At 39.1% G+C, this 23,354-nt stretch overlaps 4 protein-coding genes and 1 long non-coding RNA gene across 10 annotated transcripts; 1 reads left to right on the top strand and 4 right to left on the bottom strand.

Annotated features, from left to right (window-relative positions):
* Positions 1-212: 212 nt before the first annotated feature.
* ATPCL (ATP-citrate synthase) lies at positions 213-8,138 on the bottom strand. Of its 4 annotated transcripts, none has more exons than XM_068290496.1 (8): positions 8,000-8,138; positions 6,177-6,337; positions 4,616-4,801; positions 3,827-4,553; positions 3,442-3,765; positions 2,691-2,889; positions 1,056-2,630; positions 213-992 (listed from the first exon to the last, which is right to left on the bottom strand). In XM_068290496.1, exons 2-8 carry the CDS (start codon positions 6,333-6,335, stop codon positions 824-826), a joined length of 3,339 nt encoding a protein of 1,112 aa, XP_068146597.1. In that variant the 5' UTR covers positions 6,336-6,337; positions 8,000-8,138; the 3' UTR covers positions 213-823. The 4 variants fall into 4 exon arrangements, with proteins under 4 accessions (XP_068146597.1, XP_068146600.1, XP_068146599.1 ...); XM_068290499.1 differs by having other exon boundaries at positions 2,691-2,838; XM_068290498.1 differs by having other exon boundaries at positions 7,996-8,095.
* A 1,931-nt stretch (positions 8,139-10,069) lies between these two features.
* On the bottom strand, positions 10,070-12,683 carry LOC137576239 (uncharacterized). Of its 3 annotated transcripts, none has more exons than XR_011032276.1 (3): positions 11,958-12,683; positions 11,353-11,638; positions 10,070-11,234 (listed from the first exon to the last, which is right to left on the bottom strand). It is a non-coding gene; the product is annotated as an uncharacterized lncRNA (long non-coding RNA). The 3 variants fall into 3 exon arrangements; XR_011032277.1 differs by having other exon boundaries at positions 12,576-12,672; XR_011032275.1 differs by having other exon boundaries at positions 11,353-12,683.
* A 178-nt stretch (positions 12,684-12,861) lies between these two features.
* Tmem131 (Transmembrane protein 131) lies at positions 12,862-18,371 on the top strand. Its single transcript, XM_068289112.1, is given in 4 exon segments — positions 12,862-13,715; positions 13,772-15,587; positions 15,590-17,521; positions 17,587-18,371. Coding segments are annotated over 4 exon segments (4,875 nt in total). The 5' UTR covers positions 12,862-13,088; the 3' UTR covers positions 18,087-18,371.
* On the bottom strand, positions 18,315-19,095 carry Ufc1 (Ubiquitin-fold modifier conjugating enzyme 1). The gene is made up of 3 exons (XM_068289113.1): positions 18,877-19,095; positions 18,514-18,813; positions 18,315-18,452 (listed from the first exon to the last, which is right to left on the bottom strand). The coding sequence occupies exons 1-3, from the start codon at positions 18,997-18,999 to the stop codon at positions 18,381-18,383; spliced, it is 495 nt and encodes a 164-aa protein (XP_068145214.1). The 5' UTR covers positions 19,000-19,095; the 3' UTR covers positions 18,315-18,380.
* Positions 19,096-20,268: 1,173 nt separating this feature from the next.
* Positions 20,269-23,088, bottom strand: tsr (Cofilin/actin-depolymerizing factor homolog tsr). Its single transcript, XM_068289595.1, has 4 exons — positions 22,934-23,088; positions 21,179-21,369; positions 20,656-20,761; positions 20,269-20,584 (listed from the first exon to the last, which is right to left on the bottom strand). The coding sequence occupies exons 1-4, from the start codon at positions 22,934-22,936 to the stop codon at positions 20,438-20,440; spliced, it is 447 nt and encodes a 148-aa protein (XP_068145696.1). The 5' UTR covers positions 22,937-23,088; the 3' UTR covers positions 20,269-20,437.
* Positions 23,089-23,354: the final 266 nt, after the last annotated feature.

The raw sequence follows: 23,354 nt of genomic DNA, 5'->3' as shown, positions 1-23,354 counted from the left end.
AGAAATTATTCGATGACAAATATCCAAAATATGAAAGACATTTCCATCTTGAAAAATTCATCCAGAACATATGAACACTTTGTGCATTATATGTAATTATAAATATAATATTTTGTGCTTGGTGCAGTTCTAATAAGTGCAACTGACTGGCCACAATCAATCAGGCAAGCATGGTTTCCCACAAAAATAAAAAAATAAATAAAATAAATTAATTATGGGCTTTACTTTTTTTTGTATTTCTTTAGGCAACAATTTATTCCATTTGTTGACTGGAAAATATTGTACGCTTGCAAAAGTAACTATTCGTATCAAAAATATCAAATAACATAATGATTATAAGTGTAAATTGTTTTATGATTGTGTTTTTTTCGTTGAGAGAGCGCTCAATTCACTAAATTATTACCAAAAACCTCGCAGAGTAATGATGCTTACAAAATTAACGAAAAAACGATATTATATAACTTAAGAATTTATCTTTCTTAAATGCACAAAAATTTGTGTAATTGTGACACTAAAAATAAACGTTAATAAGAGTTTGGTTATAGAAAATATATGTATAGATCGAGGGGAAACACCAGCCGAATGGTCTATAAGAGAGCTAATGGAGTGTATGTATGTGTTGTGTTGTGAGTGTGAGTGTGTGTGTGTGGGTGTAGGTGTATTTGTGATGGCCATGCTTGCCATCAGCCAAGCAATTCGATTAACAACATCCTTTATATCTCCTTGTGTGCTTAACTACATCAACAACATCCAAATAATTCATAATGTATATATGTCACGGATATAAGTATATGTATATATATATATATCAACATCAATGCTTTTAGTTGTATTGCTCGGGTATGACATAAGAGATATCGTCCCAAGGATGACGATAGAGTCCCTGCTTGAGCCGTTTCTGATCCATATAGTGGCCAATGAAGCCTATGCTGCGTCCCAATACAAACAGAGAATTGATGGCACCCACATTTATGTACTCCTGAGCCTCCTCACTGTGAATTAAATTGAATATTTAAATCCATTTTTTGTGTTTCATATAATTTAATCAAGCTCACCTGGTGAATGAGCCACTGTTGCGCAGCATATCCACAAAAGCTGTGGCTATCACACCATCCACATTTAAAATCAAATTTGGCTTCTTATTTGTCGTTATTTTCTCCACTTCCAATGCGTATTTCAGCAAGGGACAGGCGGGGAAATTTTCGAGAACGAATTCTTTGATGATTTTTACACGAACATCTGGATTGTTAATGGACTTGACACGATGTCCAATGCCCAAAATAAGTTTACCCTCTTTGCGCATTTTGTTAACAAACTCCATTGGATGCAAATTGGTATCGTAAGCTTCGGAGAATTGCCTGGCCGATCCATCAAGAGCACCGCCAAATCTATCGCCAATAGTCAGTAGACCACTGACAACGGATGACACAAGATCTTTACCGGCACGAGCACAAACGATGGTATTATGGGCTCCAGAAACGGCAGGTCCGTGATCAGCTGTGACCATGAGGCACATTTCGAAGAATTTGCATACATACGATGGCAGGCAACGCTGGAACCAGAGCAGCGAAATAACACCTCCAATGCCCACGTCTTTGCTGAGAACTTCACTAATGGGCATGCCAGCATAGATCAATTCCTGGCCACGCTCATCGCAAATCGAGGTCATAAACGAGGCTGGCTTACGGATCAGACCCAACTCGCGAGCCCATGAGTAATCCATGGGCACAGTAGGTGGTGGCACTTCCTCTTTGGGAACAATGCGTCCAGTTTTCACTAACTCGCTGTAGACACTATGGATGAGCTCGCCAAGCGTATCAAATGAATCGGGTACATAAGCTCCAGCCTCCCGCAAGCTCTTATTCTTAGCTGTGGCTGTCTCACGATCAGAATTTGCACAGGAACCGGCATGACCAAACTGCACCTCGGATGTAAACATGCTGGCACATGTGCCAATACACCAGGCTACCAGAGGCTTTGTAATACGTCCATCCTTTAAAGCAGCGCACACATCGTACTCCTCAGTGCCGCCAACTTCGCCGAGCAGGACAATTAACTTGGTCTCCGGATCGGCTTGATAACGCAAAATGTGATCCATGAAAGTGGAACCTGGGTATCTATCACCACCAATGGCAATGCCCTCAATAACGCCATCTGTGGCTTTTGAAATAATGTTGTTCAACTCATTGGACATGCCACCAGAACGCGAGACATAGGCCACACTACCAGGACGATACAGTTTCGAGTGTAAGATATTATCCAGCATACCACCAGTGTTTCCAATTTTAAAACAACCAGGCTTCACGCCACCCACTGTGGCGGGACCAATAATGGCTACACCTTTCTTATCCGCCTCGATAATAAGTTTACGTGTCATATTCTCTGGTATACCCTCTGCAATGATTGCCACAGTGCGTATCTCGGGGAATTCCAATACCTCAAGAGTTGATTCATATGCACTGCGCATAGATGCAAAGTTAACCATGACATCGACCTCCTTGTGCTTATGTATGGCATCGGACATTTTCTTATAGACGGGTATCAAAATCTCTTTATGGCCCCAATAATATTTTTGCTTATGATCACCAGTAAATGGATAGACCATGGCCACCACTGAGGGTTCATCGCGTCTGCAAGAGATTTGATTAACAATGACGGATAAAAGAATATGTTTTACTTTTTCGTTTTACCTGCAAATGAAATCAAAGTCCAGCATTGATTGCACTGCCCGCTGCTGCATGCCCCAGACAATTGCCTTGGTGGTATTTGAAAAGAATTTGCGATTCAAATGGGAGCCATTGCTTTGACTAGTGGCCACAGATGTGCCATCGCTCTCATCTAATGGGATAGGTGGTAGTTTAATCGATTTTGCCGTTGTTGTTCGTGAATCTTTAAGTTTTTTTTTTTTTTGTTTTGTTCGTTTTCCCAAATGAAGAATGATGGAGGAGATTCAAGTCGAGATCGTATCGAGATCGATATCAAATTGTTTGTTTTTTTTAGACAAACACAACAACAACAAAAATGTTCACAATAAACATATAGACACACACATATGTATACAGGAGAAGGAGGAGAGAGTTATATATATATGTATATAAAGAGATCGAGCGAGCAAGGAATGTTGCAATGTAGGATTCGGATCGGATCGGTGGTGGCCAAACGAGCGTTTTTTTCAGATTTGTGTAATTTCAATATTTTTGTTTTTTTTTTTTTTTTTTTTTGTGGTTGGTGAGGTGAGAGGTTGGTTGTGGTGGATTGGCGATGGATGCATACAATACATACAAAAATACAGAGAGAAAAAGAGAGAGAAAGATATGTAGTTTCAAAATCAATTAATCAATGCTTATGGCCAAAATAACCATAGCAAGGATTTGTACATATATAATAATGGATTAGTGAAACCTATAAGAATTGTGAGAATTAAACAATCCCTTAACTTACCAGAGCTTCCAACTTCACCGGATGCCTCACTAGCTGACTTAAGATCAGCTTGGGCCTGCTGTCCGCCTGGTAGCAAGAAATTTGCTGTAGAAAACTCAACGCTTGCCGCCTGGGGAATGGGTCGCTTGCCCAAAGCCATGCCACAGATGGCGGTCATGTGTGTTTCTGGACCAAATACATGTAGTGGAACACCCAAAAGTGTTGCTCCAAAATCACGCATACGCCTCAAGCCCTCCTGGTAATTGGGTCCGGCGCGACGTACGAAAATTGAGACATTATGCTCCACCAGTTTGGGCTGGAACTCACGCAAAGCCGTTATGATACCTAACGACAGATATAAATTCATTAAACATCTACAATTGTAGTAATTCTTAGGGTAACTCACCTTGGAAGGTTGCTGCAACATTTGTGAAATTGGCAATGCCTCCTCCAGTGATGAGAACTTTGCCTTCAGGATGCTTTGGCGATGAGGTCATTAGGGTTAGAATGGTTTTGGCATATTCATAGGTTTGCTGCTCAGATGGGGCTCCACTGTATTCACCATAGTTGGCCAACTCTGTTGCTCCACCCAAATCACAAATGGTATCCGAATAGATGACACTGGCTCCACCACCGGCCACCATGGTCCAAATGCGACCGTTACGATTCAATATGGTCAACTTAAGGGATGCACCACTCTTTGCATCCAAATCAGCAATATATGCTTCTTCGGGATAGGCATCCCGACCAAATGGTGGTGGATAATCGATTTCTCCCCACTTGGGACGGCAAATGAAATCGGCAGTTGAGTCCAATTTGGCTGCCAAATCCAATATATACAGATTGTCAGCTGTTACCACGACAGGATTAATTTCCAAATAGGTGAAATATAAATCCACAAATGTTGCATACAATGCAGTAATGAAATTGGCTATGCGTTCTTTTTTCGCCGAATCTGTAACTTCTTTGAGAAGTTTGGACTTGACATCGGCCAGGGCCAATTTACTATTAACTGGTACATCCAATTTAACTGCCTTGGCATCAACATCACCAATATCTACACCTCCCTGATGATAGAATAATATCGTATCTGCTGCCCGATGCGAATAGATGCACACATACATCTCTTCATCCTAAAAAGTCGAGAGTGGATTAGATTATAAGATTTCCGCTACAAATTATTATATCTACTTACATCGGTATGCGGCAAAAATGGTTCAATAATGAAATTTCTTAATTTGCCTACGGCATTGCCTATTTTTTGATCCTTATTAATACGTTCACCAATCCATTGTTTCACTTCCTCAAAATTCTTCTTCACACCGATGAGTCCCAACTTGCCACGACGTTTGATCAGTTGATCGGGCTTTACCACCAATGGCTATAAATAAACATAAACAATTATTTTTATTTTTTCAATATGATTAATCAAAAACCATTGAACTTAATGACGGGCAGACGATCTGTCGTTCGTACTCAACTCAACCACAAAACCAACCCGGTTTCGGTCTGAGGTAAGCCAGAGATCAGGCGATAGCAAGTGCAAACGACAATCGCTAAGGGTCAGCGGCGTCTCGACGAAGCTTACCTCACGTCATTGACAATGACAATATTCGTGAAAGTCAGAGATGCTGCTTGGGTTTGTGCTTACTTATTATTAGAGAACATCGTACGAGTGTAAATTGAGCAACAACAATGAAAGCAAACACACATATACATATGTATAACGTACATTTAAACGCTTAAGGGCAACGTCAGGCGATCTTATATTGACTCAAAGCTACAAACACTTATGTATATATATGTATGTACATATGTGGTATAACTATAGCAGTTATCTGTATGAAAACTTTAGATTTGGAAAAACTACACTTGTCGATATAGTATCAATGACTTCTGTGTAAGTACATGAACTGCATTACCTGGAATATGTATATTGTGAAGAATGATAATATATCACCTGATAGTACCCTAGTACTCGTATCTGTTTATTAAGAATTTTGAAATTTACTATGGACTAGTTAATCTCTATAAAATATTATTTTATTATTCTCTATATCTGTTTATGAGAAATCTTTTCGAAAAGGGTAAAAACCTTTCAAAGATGGCCAATCTTTAAATTCGGTAAACTTTATTTTTGATGGATTTCTAATCAAACAAAAATTTTTAAATTATTTGGTATTTCCCTATCTGAATCTGGTTATAAGGAAAAACTTAAGTATATTCGATTAACGAGTGGACATGAAATGATTCAGTAAACAAAACGAAATTGGTAGTAAAGCTATACGGCACGCGACCTTCACAAACATTTCCAGCTGAGCAGCCGGCTGGCCTGATAATATTTTGAATTGCCCGTCACCTTATCTAAATCAGTTGTGTATGGTGTGGGATGATGATGATGATGAGGTGAGGCACTTGAGGTACCCCGGATACATAAGCACTTGAATTGGTCAAGGGGGTGGCGTGGTCAGAAATATCGCGCAATACAGATAAATAATTGTTTTCGGTCGGTAACCCTGATTAGCATTTCCATTCAACGCACTTCCACCCTACAATAAAAGTCTAATCAGTATCATTCGTTCGAATGATGCTTATCAAAGAAATGATGTTTCTTAGTCATCAGCAGAGTAAGGCGTGCTCCCAATGGCTTCCATTTGTTGCGAGGTCAAGTTCAATGACAATGTCAATCGAATGGCCTATATATGACTACTTTAGGAGGGAGATAAGATTCGTTTCTATATTTAAGTTGGACTCACCGTGGTCAGCAACCAGGGATGATCAACACTCAATTTGGACCAATTGGTTTCAGCATTAACTGTGGCAAAACGACAGGTTGCTACGCTGGCGCCATGATTATTTAAATGACGATTGAGAATGTCCTTGCCAGTGGCTTCTGTAATGGCTTTGGCAGACATGGCTAAAAAAGGAATAAAATAAAACATAAAAATGATTTAGTACTATTGTCAAGGAAGAAAAAATATACACCCAGCCCATTTATCGTACCGTTTGACTTTCCCTTGTCTGTACTTTCAAACTTTGATTCTATAGACGCTTAGAAATGATTTTAGTTGCTGCCAACTGCGAATGCAATGCGTACAAGTGTGTGTTTGTTACTATGTGTGTGTGTGTGGAGTGTGTGCTGTGTATATTTGGGTTTGGGCTTGGTTGCGTTTTGTTGATTTTGTCAAACCTGCACGCCTTCGAGTCCGAAGTAAACTGAAATTGAATATAAACAAGCACTGACGACGAAAATTCGAAATTTCGCCGCGGCACAACGCGGCGTTCTGATAGCGTCAAACCAATCGGTGAGCTGCTTCTATCAATATTCTATACCCTTACAGAGAGTATTATAGAATTAATAAGGGGAATTGTCCCTCTCTTTAACTCAATCGATCCACCATAATTAAAGACTCGGAAATTAACTTGCTATAAAAATTGCAACATCTAATGCAAAGTATACCATTTAGATAACTTTTAATGCTAATCTTATTATATCCTCCAGATTTCTTCAGATCGCATAAACATAACTCGTGTAACAGAACTCTCTTTATAACATGTATGTATGTATGTACATACAAATGTAAATTCTGGCTGAGCAAACATTGTGCTGTAAGGGTATATAAATTTCGACTTGGCCAAAGTTGGCTTTTCTGATATTTGTTGATTATTTTTTTTTTTTTTTTTTGGTAGTTCTTAAGCGGCAGTGTGAATGAGTGAGAGTGAGATGGATGGAAAGTGAGATTATTAGTGATGCGACAATAAATACCGTTACACTTGAACTGTTCGAGAGCAAACATATACATACATACATACATAAATATGTATATTTCTACCTGCAAGTCAAACCATCTCAAACGGAAAGAAGAAAAACTGGTTATCAACCTTTTTATTTTCGTTACAACTTTCTTTCTTCCGACAACCAAAAACCCATACCCGAAAATAGGTATTCAAAGATGTGGTAAACCTGGGATAGTTTCTAATTTCTGAGCCATGGTGACATTGGCCCACCCCTAAACACTAGCGAACTGTTACCCACCCGCTCTACCTCTTCTTCGCTAATGACTTTGCATTAATTACACACATATTTAGCAAGCGAGCGCCTAATTTACATCATAGGAAACAAAGTTCGCACTCGGCTAAATCATTTGGTTTTAGCTTTATTTGATGTGTGTGACTGAAATTTCAAAACGGCAACTCGAATTCGGCGATTAGTTCGGTGGTGAAAGTGAGCAAAATCAATATACATACATATATGTATGTATTTGTGTGATGCAATATATGTATAAACTAGCGAACTATGGCTTTATGTTATTCATAAATACATATATATGTATATATACATATATATACATACATCTACTTTTTGAGATTCAAAAATGCACACACATCCACACACACACAATGTTGCAAAAAATGCCTTCGCATATACGTGTTTTTCTTTTTACATGAGAAAGTAAAGACCTAAGCCCAATCGGCTTTTTCTACCAGCGGTAGAACTCCAGTCTTGTAGTTTTAATTTCAGTGAAATGACTTAGTTTAATTAATTATAGTTATGATGTTTAATTAAACACTCACTCACTTGTCTAAAGATTTACAATTTTTTGTAATTTTGGAAGAATTTTAACAAAAACAAAACTAGTGATGGACCTGCAACTAGTGATGGACTTGCAACTAGTGATGAACTTGCATTTAAGTGTTGGTAAACGCAGTTATTCTAGATTTTCCGTTGCCAGACTGTCTTGTTTTTGGCGCGTATTTTGAGGCAGTGTTGCAAAGTGATAATTGGCTTTCGTGAGTAGAGCGAGCCGATGGAGCCACTGGGCAATGTTAACGGCAAATATTGCACTGTTAACCGCAAAATGTTGTTGTAGTAGAGGACAGCTGATAAGTAAAGAAACAAAAAAATACAAGATAGATAATAGATATAGATTATATAGAGAAACCCTTTAATATCGGCAATTCAAATAATAAGACATTGAATAATATCATAATCACAACCAGGGCCAGAGGTAAAGTCTGCCTGAGTGGAGCAGAGAGTACAAACGTTAAGAGCAAGACAGGAGACCACAAATACCAACAAAATGCACAGACAAACACAATCTGCATCATCGATGCCATTGCTGATAATTGCAATGTCAGCCCTATGCCTGGGTCTGGACATATCCAAAGCCAGCGCTGAGGTCAGTGCAAATGCCAATAATCAAGTAGACTCCAAACAAATGCTGAAGTTGGAGGAAAGAAACGGCTTCATGGGGCTGCCGGAGCCGCACACACGAGAGCAAAGCGAACTATTACGCGACTTGCATTTTGTCCCGCCTCACCTTGACTTTGGTCTCTGGTCTGTGGGTCAGGCACGGACCCAGACAGTTACGCTTATCAATCAGCATATGAATCGCACAGTGCAACTGAATTCCGTTGCCGGACCAAGTCCGGATTTCTATAGTAGTTTCTTTGGAACGCGCGAAGTGCCGCCACAGGGAAATACAACATTTAGTGTGGTCTTCTTACCTAGACAATTAGGTGCCATATCATCTGATCTGCTTATACAAACTTCATTCGGTCGAGCAGAATTCGCCGTCAGAGGGGAGGGCGGGGAATGTCCTTACCGCTTGAAGCCTCTGGTGGGCATTAAGGCGCCAATGAATGCAACCTTGACTCCAGAAATACACATGTATAACCCTCACGAGCGTCCTTTGCAGATATTAGAGGTAAGTGTCGTAAGTGTAACGACTGGATGATCCCAATATTCTGCTGGGTGGTTCACCATACGAGAAGCGAAAGTAAAGCGCTTTTCAATATTAATTGAAGACAGTAGCGGTTTCTTGCGAGCCACTCTAGAAAAGTACTTATGCCGTAGGATGGCTTGGCGCACAGTCTCGTGTGATACGACTAAGTCACACTCTTCCTTAAGATCCTTAGCAAGGGTTCTCACCGAAATTTGCGGATTTTGGTCAATTTTTCGCATGATTAGGCGGTCGGCACGTTTATATATCTTTCTTTTACGGCCACCTCCATCCTTTACTTCAAGGCGACCCTCCTTTTCCGCGCGATTTATAACGTTATAAATTGTTTTTTTTGATACGGAAAACATTTCTACGAGTTCTGAAACAGATTTACCCAATTGACGATTATATAAAATCAATTGAACTACTTCAAAGGTCAATCTTTTGCCGGGCATTTTAAAAATCTGATTATTACGGTAATTAGATGCTTACTCAACGAATTTTCACAATCAAATCAAAGGGAATGCAAAAGAAGAACCGCGTGATAAAGTTCTAAAAGCATAGTTAACGGTAAATCACCGTTAATTCTACGAATAAGAGCAAAACAGATGAACAAAACGAAATGTGTAAAGAGTTTCTTGACAGTGTCAAGATTGAGTAAAGTTCCTTTTTGTTGTTTTTCTTTTGTTTGCGTTAATGATTTTGTTTTTTTTCTTCTTAAATTTAACATAAAATTGAATAATCTACTGATTACAATTGAAAATAAATCGTTAATTTAAATAAAAAGCTGTTTTTTTCGTATCTAAAGTTAAAAAATTCGTTTTTTTTCAGAGTGTAAAGAGTTTCTTGACAGACTGTATGTATATGCGCTCATTTTGCATGTTTTGTTTTGCTTTTTTTTTTCTGTAAAATTAAAATTACATATGTATTCAATAAACGTTATAATTTCTGTTTATTATTAATAATAGATATAATGTGTTTACAAAATTTAGGAAATTGGGGAAACTGGGAAACTTCCTAAAAGAGGCGATTTTCTTTTATCAACTTTTTTTTCTTTTGGGCTCATCCATAATGCTTTTTATGTAATCCATATTGGCACCCCTTCTCGGGATGTGGGCCAGCAAATCGAGCAATTTATTGTTCTCCGATAGCTGCAGTTGCTCGTATAAATCCCGCAATGGCGCAAACGCAGCATGGCCCGGGCATTGCTTTTGGTGGTTGGTTACTCGTTGCTGCTGCCGGCTCTTAAAGAAAGCGCATATATCGCATTGCGCTGTGTAGCGGCCCAGCAGGCGAAGTACCACACACACGAGCAGGTGTTGCACACGCGCTTTCTTCGTCTGCTGGGACCCACATATCACGCAGCGCTGTATCCTTCCGCCTTGGAACAACACAAAATATCCCGATACATCAACCTCAATGAGGACCCCTTTTTGGAAGACTTTTCGAATTTCGTCGCGAATATTCTCAAAGTCCTCCAAAACGAGGTCCTCATTCAAATTGATATGTGTATGTGTGTGTGTTGGTGTGTGTGATGGGCGTTTCGGTGTGCGTGTTGGAGTGTGTGATGGTATTTGTGTTGGTGTATCTGTATCAGATAGAAAATAAGATACAAGCCTTTGTATCTGTGTGTGTGCTGGAGTGTGTGATGCTATGTGTGTTGGAGTGCTTGTTGCTATGTGTGTCGAATTGTGGGATGGTGTGTGTGTTGGTGTGCGTAATGCTATGTGTGTTGGAGTGCTTGTTGCTATGTGTGTCGAATTGTGGGATGGTGTGTGTGTTGGTGTGCGTAATGCTATGTGTGTTGCTGTATTTCTTGTTGTGGGTGTTGGAGTGCTTGTTGCTACATATGTGTGTTGAAGTGTGGGATGGTGTGTGTGTTGCTGTACTTCTTGTTGTGTGTGTTGGAGTGCTTGTTGCTATGTGTGTCGAAGTGCGTCTTTGTGTTTCTGTTGCTGTGTGTGTTGAAGTTTGCTGTCTTGATGCCGGTGGTGGGCGGGCCAACGAGGAATCCAATAATTCCATGGCCATTTCATGTTGCCTCACAAGATGGCGATCATGTGAGGCGTTCATTTCTGTTAGATAGTCAAGCTGTGGGAGAAGAATTAGAAATTTAATTTATTAAATTATAAAGAAATAAATAAATATTTTTTTTAGCAATATATGCATATTTATGATAATAAATATATATGTATTTTAGTTTACTTACCATCTTCTCCAAATTTTTGTCGTTCATTTTTCAGTTTTTCTTTCCGAAACCTCCGCTTCTTTTCAAGACCCAGCAACAATGAAAGAAAAGCAATTTAAAGTTAAACTATCTGTCCCTCTCGCTCTCCAAATTAGGTACAGTTGCGAAATGTAAATTGGGTACAGTTGCGGATTGTTAGTCATGTTGCTAAATCGTGAGTCTCACTTCCCAGTACCAAGTGATATAGAATATCTTGATACATTAGCTAAATATTTAGTTGCGCAATTTGACAGTGCCATCAGAGTATCTAAAAGATAAAGAAATAATTAATAATAAATATTGATGAGTCAATTTAAATGTTTTAATCTTATAATTATTGATTCTTTTGCTAATGAATGAAAAATACTTGAAAGACACTTTCTGATTTCGAGTGTTTAATATGAAAGCATTCAGAAAGTGAAGGTGAAAGCATTGAAAAAAAAAAATTAAAGTTATTCTTGAGTTTTATTTTAAAAATCCAAAATAAGAGTTATTTCTGAGTTAAATGGAAAAAGTTTCAAAATAATTATTATTATTAATTTTTTTAGATTTATCTTATAACAGTTACGGTCCCTGATTTGTATTACTCATATTATTATTTTGGTCCATTGTAAAAAAAAATTTTTGGAAGTGAGTACAAAACGAATCAGGATGTGAAAGTGAAATTTACATATGTATCTTATTTTACGGACAAACGGACAAAAGGAAAAGAAAGGGAAAAAATGGTTGGCTTATTACTATTTAAAAACAGGATGGCTTTTAAATATAATGAAAGCCATCTGTTTAAGCCCCTGTCTCCTTTGGTTAATAGTTAATGCTTTGGGCATTATTACTCTTAAATATTGTTCGCCCGCAAATCGGATAAACAGACCAATCATTTCAAGCATGTTACTGTTGCATTCTTTAATTATAATGTCCTGATTGATTCCGTTTTTTTCATAGAAGCTACTTAATCGCCCAAGTAGCTTCTTTATGTTGCTCACTTCCAATTCATACGCCTGTTGCATCTCCGACGGCAAGGTGTTCTTTACGAACATCTCATCTACTGCAGCCATGTAGGTGGTAGTTCTGTACGAGGTGCCGTAGATGGCATGCAGTGTTTCGTCGATGTGGTGGTGTGATTTGATTGCAAATTTGGCAAAATGCAGGTAGTCCCAAACAATGGGGACTTTGCCCTTGTACTCCCGCCGAAACTTCATATTTACGTTGCATCCATCGCAAACATAAGCAATCAGATTCTCCAAAGTTCCACTCTTTCTGAGGTATTCCTCCAACTTGCCCGTAATGCGACTAGTGATGGACTTGCAACTAGTGATGAACTTGCATTTAAGTGTTGGTAAACGCAGTTATTCTAGATTTTCCGTTGCCAGACTGTCTTGTTTTTGGCGCGTATTTTGAGGCAGTGTTGCAAAGTGATAATTGGCTTTCGTGAGTAGAGCGAGCCGATGGAGCCACTGGGCAATGTTAACGGCAAATATTGCACTGTTAACCGCAAAATGTTGTTGTAGTAGAGGACAGCTGATAAGTAAAGAAACAAAAAAATACAAGATAGATAATAGATATAGATTATATAGAGAAACCCTTTAATATCGGCAATTCAAATAATAAGACATTGAATAATATCATAATCACAACCAGGGCCAGAGGTAAAGTCTGCCTGAGTGGAGCAGAGAGTACAAACGTTAAGAGCAAGACAGGAGACCACAAATACCAACAAAATGCACAGACAAACACAATCTGCATCATCGATGCCATTGCTGATAATTGCAATGTCAGCCCTATGCCTGGGTCTGGACATATCCAAAGCCAGCGCTGAGGTCAGTGCAAATGCCAATAATCAAGTAGACTCCAAACAAATGCTGAAGTTGGAGGAAAGAAACGGCTTCATGGGGCTGCCGGAGCCGCACACACGAGAGCAAAGCGAACTATTACGCGACTTGCATTTTGTCCCGCCTCACCTTGACTTTGGTCTCTGGTCTGTGGGTCAGGCACGGACCCAGACAGTTACGCTTATCAATCAGCATATGAATCGCACAGTGCAACTGAATTCCGTTGCCGGACCAAGTCCGGATTTCTATAGTAGTTTCTTTGGAACGCGCGAAGTGCCGCCACAGGGAAATACAACATTTAGTGTGGTCTTCTTACCTAGACAATTAGGTGCCATATCATCTGATCTGCTTATACAAACTTCATTCGGTCGAGCAGAATTCGCCGTCAGAGGGGAGGGCGGGGAATGTCCTTACCGCTTGAAGCCTCTGGTGGGCATTAAGGCGCCAATGAATGCAACCTTGACTCCAGAAATACACATGTATAACCCTCACGATCGTCCTTTGCAGATATTAGAGGTAAGTGTCGTAAGTGTAACGACTGGATGATCATACTAAAATTCTTTTAACTCTAGGTCTACAGCAGTGGAGGTGAATTTCAGTTAGAACTCCCCAGTGGCGTCTCTGAGGGCCCTCAAAACTTGTGGGAAATTCCTCCACAAACACTAAAACCAGTAATTCGAATATCATTTCATGGACGAACCGCTGGGAAGCACAGCGCCTATATACGCATCAAAATAGCGGAACAAGATATGGAGGAAGAGAACATTTTGGTTATTCCCGTGGAATTTGAGATATTAGCACGACATGCAGCGTATGCACGTAATCCTTTGGCAGACTTTGGTCGCCTGGCCACGCAGAGAGGCTCGGAGGCTTTAATCTTTAAATTGGACATGCAGAATGAGCATGTTGATCCTTCAAAGCGTTTACTAATTGGTAGCTATCTACGAGATATACCAGGTCTCACGTTTGATGCAAATATATCGAGCATTGTTCTGGATCCCAAGTTGTTTGATAAGAGCGAAACGATCAACGATCTGTTGATCCTTAAAGAAGAAAGAGACGAGGACCAAAGTGAATTTACTGTCCTAGTGAGAGCAGAAATTTTCAAAGGTGGCTTGGACTATGATGGAAATATCACACAATTTGTGACGAATCACTTGATAACGGACAAAGATCTCGATGAGGATATGTTGGAATCAACGTTAATTAAACGAAAACGCTCTTTGTTGGTGCGAAATGACTTTGCCCATCCTCTGGTGCTCTTCAATGTGAGCCTCACCCAGGCCATAGATGAAAGCCTTTTGGATGTAGCCATACTAAGCGGTTCTCTGCCTCTATTACTTCAACCTGGCGACTCTGTAGAGTTGGTAAAACTTAATTTAATCAATAATGAAGTAACCTTAAAATCTTCACTACACATAGATACAAATGTGTCAAGTTTTCACATACCCGTGGTGGCCTGTAGTGGTCGCCTAAAGGTCTCAACCCAAGCGTTTGAATTAAATCGCCAGCATCTTATCGAGCAGGATTCAATCTTGGAGCTCGACTTGGGCACTGTGCCATTTGCTGAAATGTCGCGCAATGGCTATGTAATCCTACGTAATGATAATCCATTGCCAATTAAGTTTCCAAATTGGCATTTTAGTCCACCGAAAAATGTCTCATTCAAGAGCAGTTTCGGTTGCATTCGAGCAGCTGACCAGATCGAGGGCCTATTGTATGGAAACAGCACAAAATTGCAATACTGCAGCCAGCTAAATGAGGGCGATATTGCCATCTTTGTAGTATCCATCCAAACCTTTGTGCCAGATCCAAGTTCAGTCGTTCTCAAGATATGGACACCCCATGAAGTGATTCGAATTGAGGTGAAATTCCGGGCCTTGGTGGGTCAATTGGACATTGAGCAGGAGCAGCTGGACTTTAAGTCATGTTTTCCTGGCAAAATATGCTCATCGGTCTTAAGTATACGTTCCAGCTTCAGCCACAATGTGCATCTGCAGAGCATTTCGTTTACCCGTCCTGGATTGCGTTTCAAGGATTTCAATGGCAAAGGATCAACAATAGCGGCTCAAACGCTGACCAAAGTGGGACGTATATATTTCGAGCCTTCGTCTATGTGCGGCCAACAGTGTTATCTTAAGAAATCCTCTAATGCGGAGGCCATATTTCCCACTATAGTGGGTGGACCAGCGGGCGTGGGAAATATCAACAATAATCTCCTATACGATGGCGTGGAGCTACGACAACGTGTCGAGATCTTTCGACAATTTAAACGTCAACTTCAAGCCATCTCGCTGACCCTACACAGCGAGGAATTGCCGCCGCTGGAATTGGATTTTGGTATACCAATAGAGTGGCCCAAATTGGTACAATTTCAGCCCATTCCCCCACGCCAGCCATAGAGGTAATGCAAGTTCAGCGTCAATGGATAACACTAAATAATCCCAGCAAGCATCCTCTTTTATTGGATTACTTCTTATCGGATCCCACTTATGCGAGGCGCACACAATTGTCGCTGCCCCACGAGGTTATCGATGTAAGCTCCGCCAGTTGTTATCTAACCGATCGTGATGTCTTCTCATTGCCAGAGGCACCGTTCGGGTCACCCCTACTCTTGCCTGGTAGCGCTAGCCTAACTATACCCATACAATTTAGTTCCAAGACGGCGGATAAATTTTGTACTCTCCTCCATGTGCGAAATAACTTGACTCTATATGAAGCCGTGTGGTTGCAGGCTCGTGCTGTTCAATCACAGTTTCGTTTTGGAAATCGTCGACCGGGATCGACTACGCCGCTGCTCTTCGAAATGACTGGCGAACATTTTAAGGATTGTCAGTCCAATCCGCTTCCCACTTCGTTGGTTACTCGCAGTTTTACGGCTCGCAATTCGGGAGTGGTTCCCATGCGTATCGATGGCTTTATGATTGGCAAACAATCGTGTGAGGATTATGGCTTTAAGGTGTTGGACTGCCAAAGCTTTGAGCTTGGTGAGAATGAATCGCGTAAAATAGAAATTGCATTTAGTCCGGATTTCAGCTCATCTCGAGTACAGCGCACCCTAACATTGCTGACCAATCTCACGTATAATATAAATTACATATTGATGGCGCAAATCCCTCCTGAAAACGTGGAAACGTGTGGTGCCCAATTGCCGCGACCATCGTGGGAAATTCCTTTAAGAAATACAGCTCTCATTGTGCTCTTGGCCAGTTTTTGTTTGGTCCTTCTTGCGGCCATTTTTGATGCACGGGCTATAGTAGCCCAACAGAATGCTCATGATGCAGCCCGTTATAGAGGGCCTGTACAGCCGACCTTTAATCTAAGAAATATAGTTAAGATGCAGGCCGAGGAGTTACTAGTCAAAGCAGAACAAGAACAACAACAACAACAGCAACAAAAGATAAAAAATGGTCAAAAGGAATTCCGCAAACGAAGTGCCATAGCATCAGTTGGGACCGGAGTAAGCACAGTGGGTGCAACCCGTAAACCCAAGACATGGTCCACATGGAGCATGGACATAAATGCTTTTAGCAAACATCTACAGAAAACCAAAGCAAAGCCAACTGTTACATCCTCCCCTCCTCCTATGCAAGAAGTGAAAACCAAAACCAAGACTCTAACGCCATCGCCTCCGACTGTAGTGAATGCCAATCTAAATGTGCGCCCTCAAAAGAAAAGTAAACCAGCGCAAGTCCAACCAATTCCAACTGCGAGCAAACCAAAGGTAGAAATTCTTCCAGTGATCCCTGCAATTGTAAATCCACCGCAGCCAGAAAACATATCACCCAAGTCCGTGCTTATAAACAATGAACGCGTGCTTAAGGAACAAAATGGTTCATCCGTCAAGAAACTTGGCAAGACTCCAGGACGAGAGCGTGAAAGAAAACAGAAACTTTTGCCTCAAAATGGTAATGGAGTGGCTTCAACTGGGTTAGGAAAGCTGGATAAAAAAGCGGAACGTAAGCAACGACAAAAACAATTGAACTTTGGCACAACAGCAACGAATAACTCATCGCCACCAGCGTCACCTGATGCCATCAAGTGCATTACCTCGCCATGGGAGACCAGCAGTCGTGTATCCTTCCGCGATGTCCTGCAGACAAATGCAACGCTAACCAACTTGGACAATGGCAATCAATGGAGTCCCCCACTATTCACAAGTGAATTGGGACCAATTGGAGAGAATCGCAAGTCTGGCACACCACCCAACTTGTCACCGCCGGTCACTAACGTATCCTCCATGTGGGAGCCCTTGGAAGCCTCTTCTAGCAATTCACTATTTGCCAACATGGATAGAGAATTGCCAGCAGCAGTTGTAAATGGTAGTGAACGAAAATTTCTTTATAAAAAACTAGTTTTCTCTAATATTATTTTCAACCCTTTGCAGATCTTTACGAACGAAGCGAACACGAACGGAAAATCGAACGAGAGCAGCAGTCACGAAGTTGGGAACGCAGCGAGTTGATTATGAAACAACAATTGCTTCTTCAGCAATTAGAGTTAGAACAGCAAGAGAAACTTTTACTTTTGGCCACTTTGGAGCAGAGGCAGCAACAACAACAACATCAGCAGCAGAGGGAACAGCAGCACCAGCAGCAAAGTTGGACAACATCCTGGTCACCATTGGCTTATGCTAATTGGGCAAATCCAGCCAATAGCTCACCCAGTCATTCGTCCAGTGTGGGACCCATACGACCACCACCTGGCCTAGAATCCAATTTATATAACCGTCAATCGCAAATAAATGCGGCTGTCCAACCAACGCACAACGCAATGGCACCCAATGGAGTGCCCACACAATATGATCCTTTCACTTCGCCAAGCTCAATTTGGTCCGACAATTGGCGTCAGTCGTCGCAGCTCAATAATAACAATAACATGAACTAAAAAGAACAACGAGGGAAATGAATGGATCTGATTGAAAGGAATAATAAGCTCACAGATCAAATAATAATTGCAGCAAAACCAAATGAAATTCTAAATCTATATAATATAGAAATACCATGAAAATCCAAATGCAAATTCAAACCGCAAATCTTAGGCTACGCTACAATGATCTTTTTTCATCTGACTTTTGACTAATATTTGCAAAAATGAGAATAAAAAAAAAACAAATGACTTTTTTCAGAATATACAAAATGCATTTGTTCTCATTAAAATTTGATCTAACAATTGTTCCTCCTATTTTTCCTTGTAGCTGATGATTCCTTTTTCAATGAGATCGGGTATCTCAACGGCTAACCAGGGGGCCAACTGTAAAGCAAATAAGATCAATTTTTTATGTAAAAATCAAAAGCAAATATTTACTACGCACTCCCAGAGCCATGGCATGGGCAATGCCAAATTTGGGAACATTTCTTGCCCACAGAGGCTTAAAGTGTTCTGTTAGACAAATTTTGCCGCCTCGGTACATTTTTGCTGTTTTGCCATCCAACTCGGGAACGGCTATCTCTGGAGCTGTGGTTGGGTATGTCACTGGAATGTCAAACTCCACCTCGAATTCATACTTCAGAAGATTGTGCATATACCAGCATTTTCCAAACCATTTGGTGCCCTCTTTGTTCGACTCGAGACGGAACCAATCACTACCCGACTGCTTATTATTTTCCACATACTACGAGATTTTAATTTACCAAATTTGTTAATTAACTGCGTTGTTATTACTGATTCTGCTTACCTTAATCAGCGCCTGGTATTCCTCTTTTAATCTTTGCACCCAAATATCTTTATCACGGGGCCCAGCTCGGGTTTGTAACAAAGGAATGTTGCTCAACGTTTTTCTAGTGCTATCGTCCACCATGATGACCCTATCCTGTCCAGAAACTCCTGCAAAACAAAAGCTAATTTGACACGTTTGTTGTGTGCGACAAGGATGACAAACAAACAGCAGCTGGTTGCAGCGGAACTGCCAACTTGTTGCTACTCCGATAACGTCGATGGCGATAACGTTGATCCGATAACGTCGATAGCTTTGCTCCGACAATATCGATAACGATAAACACTTTTATTTAAATTTTGCGCGCGCCAAAAATCTAGTCTCCATGTTTTTAAATGGTATACCAGCATCACCTATATCGCCAGCTCCACCGTGCACCAGTACAGTGAGCTCGACCAGTCCTTCGCACTTGTTATGTGTGATAGGTTCAGCTGTAACCAGAGTCTAACAAGAGTAACTAAATCATTACGTCCCAAAAATGTTGTATTAATATGACAGTATGGGATCAGCATCGGAATCGGTTATTGGACAAAACTTTTGACGTGGGTAAAAAATAAACAAGTACACGCAGAAAATAACATCAACAAAAACAACAACATTGCGCAATAAATGCAACGACACGAATTTGATATACTCTTTTGATTCATTCGCATAGAGTAATGAAACATGATTCAATTTAGTTGGAGCTCACACGGTGTGATTCTTCAAAACTTGTGCTTTGGATGCGTTTACGAGAGATGACGCTATATCCAGCTTTAAAATGGTATAAGAAGAAGTACAGTGCAGTTTCATATTAATAATTCTTTATTCTTATATGCAGCTCTACTTAGGCATTATATTTGATCATTTAATGAGACTCTTCATTTGTTTTTGTATTTTACAGAGTTCATAAGAATGAATTGTGGATAGCTGAAATTTCAATATATAGAATGTAATGGAATTAATATTAAAATTCGTATAGACAACAAACCGCAATCTCATTACCAAATTTAACCCTGGGATTGCTTATGATATATTCTTTTGAAAGCTAACAACAGGTGCGGATTATCCGACACACCATGGCTAATATGTTTTTAATGTTTATACAATGGTCTTTAAAAGTATTTTTAGAGGTCATTTTGAATACTCTAGGAATAAGCATATGGTCTAGCTAGTTGCTAAACGAGAAGATTCCAAAAATATATTATTTTCCACGTTAAACATCGTGTTAAATGAATGTTCCTGATCTGGCTCGATAGAATGTACGTTTTTTTACAATTTACTTCTTTGCCAAGTCCGCAATGTAATATTTCCATGTTAATTATGGTTATACCTGGGACAGGGCTAACATCAACAATTCATACACAATTACGGTTCGTATTTTAATTCATTTTGTTTATTTCTACTGAAAATACAAATTATGTAGAAAATTCTCATACAAATTGGCGATCTGCACAGGATACAAATTTTTTATCGCTGTTTTATGCATGCTTTGTTTATTAAATGCAATGCACTGTGAGTAATATACTTATTCTCAAATAGTTCATTGGCGATCGGTAGCTCGAAGCTTCTCCTCGACGGCTTCACGGGAGGCCTCTGACAAATCAGTTGCTTGTATGTATTTCTGGACTCCCACAAGAGATTTTTTCAAAGCATCGAAAGAGCTGGAGTACAACATCTTCTTCTTAACCTATACAAATTTGAATGAATCATTTTTATTACGAATATCCAATATATTGTAGCTATTAAAGTTATATTTACCTTCGCGGTATCGGGACACCATGACATGAGGAACAGTTTTTGCTTCTTTGAACTTTCTGAAGTGCCTTGACATTGGTGCATGTATTCAAAATCAAACAATCCATATCTATTAAACGAAAATACAGTTATAATACATGAATAAGGTAGACAAAAATACTTGGTTTCCTAATCTAAACATTTACAAAGTGACAACGGTTTATTTCTCTCTACGCGAATATGATTTATACCTTCAACTTGGGTATTTGTAATCATTTGTTGTTTAATCGCTATCAAATTACTTTATTGTTGCCAAAAATTTCGAACAACAAAAAAAAATGCCACTACCAAAACTGATCCAAAGAGTTCGTTTCTTAAGTTTTAATTTTTTACGAAAGTCGGGTAAATCAAACAGATAATTAGCTGCTTATAATTTTAAACGAGAGTGGCCATTTGTTATTATTTTTTTTATTTTGCGCGGTTTTTAGTTATGGCAAATTATTCTAGAAATAATATATTCCATGTTTGTGTGTAAAACAAATCTTACCGGCATTCTCCTGGGCCGCACTTCTGGATGTCCTCTAGAAATTGGTCATATTCGCTGTTACGATCTCCTACAGTTTCAACATCAATTTGCTTTTCATCGCGAATATAGAAAATGACATAGCGATGTTTCTTATCCTTTTTTATTTCCTCATATGTTGTTTTGCAAACATCAGAGACAGTGACACCAGAAGCCTGTAAAATAAATTTTTATATATAATTATTGACTGTATTCAAATTGTAACGGCAAAATGCATTCAGCACTTGGGGGGGTAATGGTATAAAATGGGTATTTATTTATAATTGGGATTCATTTATCACCGCCAGATGGTGTCATGGAGACGATAAATATAAAATAAATTTTCTTTAGTTTTGGGATGCGCGCGTGGGCGTGTAAAAGGTCAACAGCCAAGGATGTAAATATAGATGTATGTATCGATGTACATACATATGTACATATACACTCACCAAGGTTAGCCGCCTTCTTTTTTCACCAAAGAGAGCAAAAAAAAAAAAAAGATTTAGCTTTCACATTGTACATATGTATGTATTTGTAAGCATTTACTTATGTATGGGTGTGTATGGGTGATGATTCGAACATCGAGCGAACGAGCAGTGTTGCCATTTTAGCTTATTTTATGCTAGATCTGTCGTATTTCAAAATGAAATAAAATGAACATCATAGATTCATAAATATTGTTCTAGCTTTAAATTTTCTAAATACAATTCCTGCTACCAAAAAAAATGTCGCGTGCATGCAAGGCAATACGTAAACAAACTAAATTAATCTTTTAATTTTGTTGTCTTTATATACGGCCAAGACACTCCGCCAAAGCACCGGTGATTATCTTCGCCCAGCCAAGCTAGTTTTTTAATTTTTAGGTTATTCTTTCCTTCAATCTAGTTTATGGTGACTCTGAAAATCTGGCAACACTGCGAAGGAGGCCAACATGCAACCGATTAGCCCAACATCGAACCGTACATTTGCTAAAAATGGTTCGAGTGTATATGTGTGTATGTGTGATGAGCATGTATGTATTGGCTGTACGGCAGACACATGCCCACTGCTATGTATGTGACCATATATGTATTTATTTTGCAAGCATACATATTTAATAATTTTATACATAGATATATTTATTTGTATATGTATAAATTTTCATACAGATACTGATGTATGACTAATATTAGGCTTAATGTGACTAATGTCTTTATACACACATATTCGTATGTATGTACATGTGTGTATACGTGCATCCCGCCCATACATACATATATACAACTACATATACAGACACATTTGCGGCATTCTCATTGCATCGCGGTCTACCGATATTGCAATGTACATAAATATGCAAATGCAGAAAAATTCATATTTTTCACATCTGTGCTTGTCGATGATATATAATTATAAATGCCCATTCAATTTTTAATATACATACTTAGATCTGTATGTATAATAATACATATATCCACATACATATGTGGATACATAAATTTGTCCGCAAGAGCATAGGCAGACATATGTATATACATATATGTATACATATACAAATTAATGTGCAAATGCCTACCGACTACTAATACAATACCACTCTAAGGAGATATATATTTTTATGAATCATCAAAACGAATTTTTGAGTGGATATATGTATACACATATGTGCATATATTTCCCGATACAGACATTAGTGTTCGGTTAAGCCACAAATGCATTATCGGGACGATATTTATAATTTGCAATTAAAATTGTACATACCATTTTTTATATAAATTCAGTACTTTCACAATTTATTTAAAGACCAAGAACTTTTTACGTTAGAAATACTGTTTAACCTTCCGCCTGCAATCACGAACAACCGGATGGTTCAAAAGAATAGCGATTGTGAGTACAAGATGCCGAATGAGAATGTCTGAAAATTGATGAAATTTATCTGCCATTTTGGAACAACGGAAGGGAAACATAAAATTACAAATAAGAGATTTATTTAAAGAACAAAATGTGTCAAGACGTACTGAAAAAAGTAACAAATTCAAAGCTCATAATTTAACTTGACAATTTTAATTATTTAAGTTCAATCGAAATTATTCGTATTTCTTAAAATATGTAAAATTTACATTTTAAAAATATTAATGTAATAACACACGCCACATAATATTAATTCATGTCGAAGGCACGA

The sequence above is a fragment of the Drosophila tropicalis genome, unplaced genomic scaffold (genome assembly GCF_018151085.1).
Source record: "Drosophila tropicalis isolate 14030-0801.00 unplaced genomic scaffold, ASM1815108v1 contig_593, whole genome shotgun sequence".
Lineage (NCBI taxonomy): Eukaryota > Metazoa > Arthropoda > Insecta > Diptera > Drosophilidae > Drosophila > Drosophila tropicalis.
This window is presented reverse-complemented; position numbering and strand designations above follow the sequence as displayed.

Excerpts from the sequence above, each read along its gene's own strand:
- ATPCL (XM_068290496.1), bottom strand. The coding sequence starts at position 6,335 with ATGTCTGCCAAAGCCATTACAGAAGCCACTGGCAAGGACATTCTCAAT. Across the intron at positions 2,631-2,690 it reads GACTTTGATTTCATTTGCAG|ACGCGATGAACCCTCAGTGG; the intron begins GTAAAACGAAAA and ends AATCTCTTGCAG. Across the intron at positions 993-1,055 it reads AACAGTGGCTCATTCACCAG|TGAGGAGGCTCAGGAGTACA; the intron begins GTGAGCTTGATT and ends TTTAATTCACAG.
- Ufc1 (XM_068289113.1), bottom strand. The coding sequence starts at position 18,999 with ATGGTGGACGATAGCACTAGAAAAACGTTGAGCAACATTCCTTTGTTA. Across the intron at positions 18,814-18,876 it reads AATACCAGGCGCTGATTAAG|TATGTGGAAAATAATAAGCA; the intron begins GTAAGCAGAATC and ends AAAATCTCGTAG. Across the intron at positions 18,453-18,513 it reads CCCATGCCATGGCTCTGGGA|TTGGCCCCCTGGTTAGCCGT; the intron begins GTGCGTAGTAAA and ends TTTGCTTTACAG.
- tsr (XM_068289595.1), bottom strand. Across the intron at positions 20,762-21,178 it reads TGCGGCCCAGGAGAATGCCG|ATATGGATTGTTTGATTTTG; the intron begins GTAAGATTTGTT and ends TTCGTTTAATAG. Across the intron at positions 20,585-20,655 it reads GGTGTCCCGATACCGCGAAG|GTTAAGAAGAAGATGTTGTA; the intron begins GTAAATATAACT and ends AAATTTGTATAG.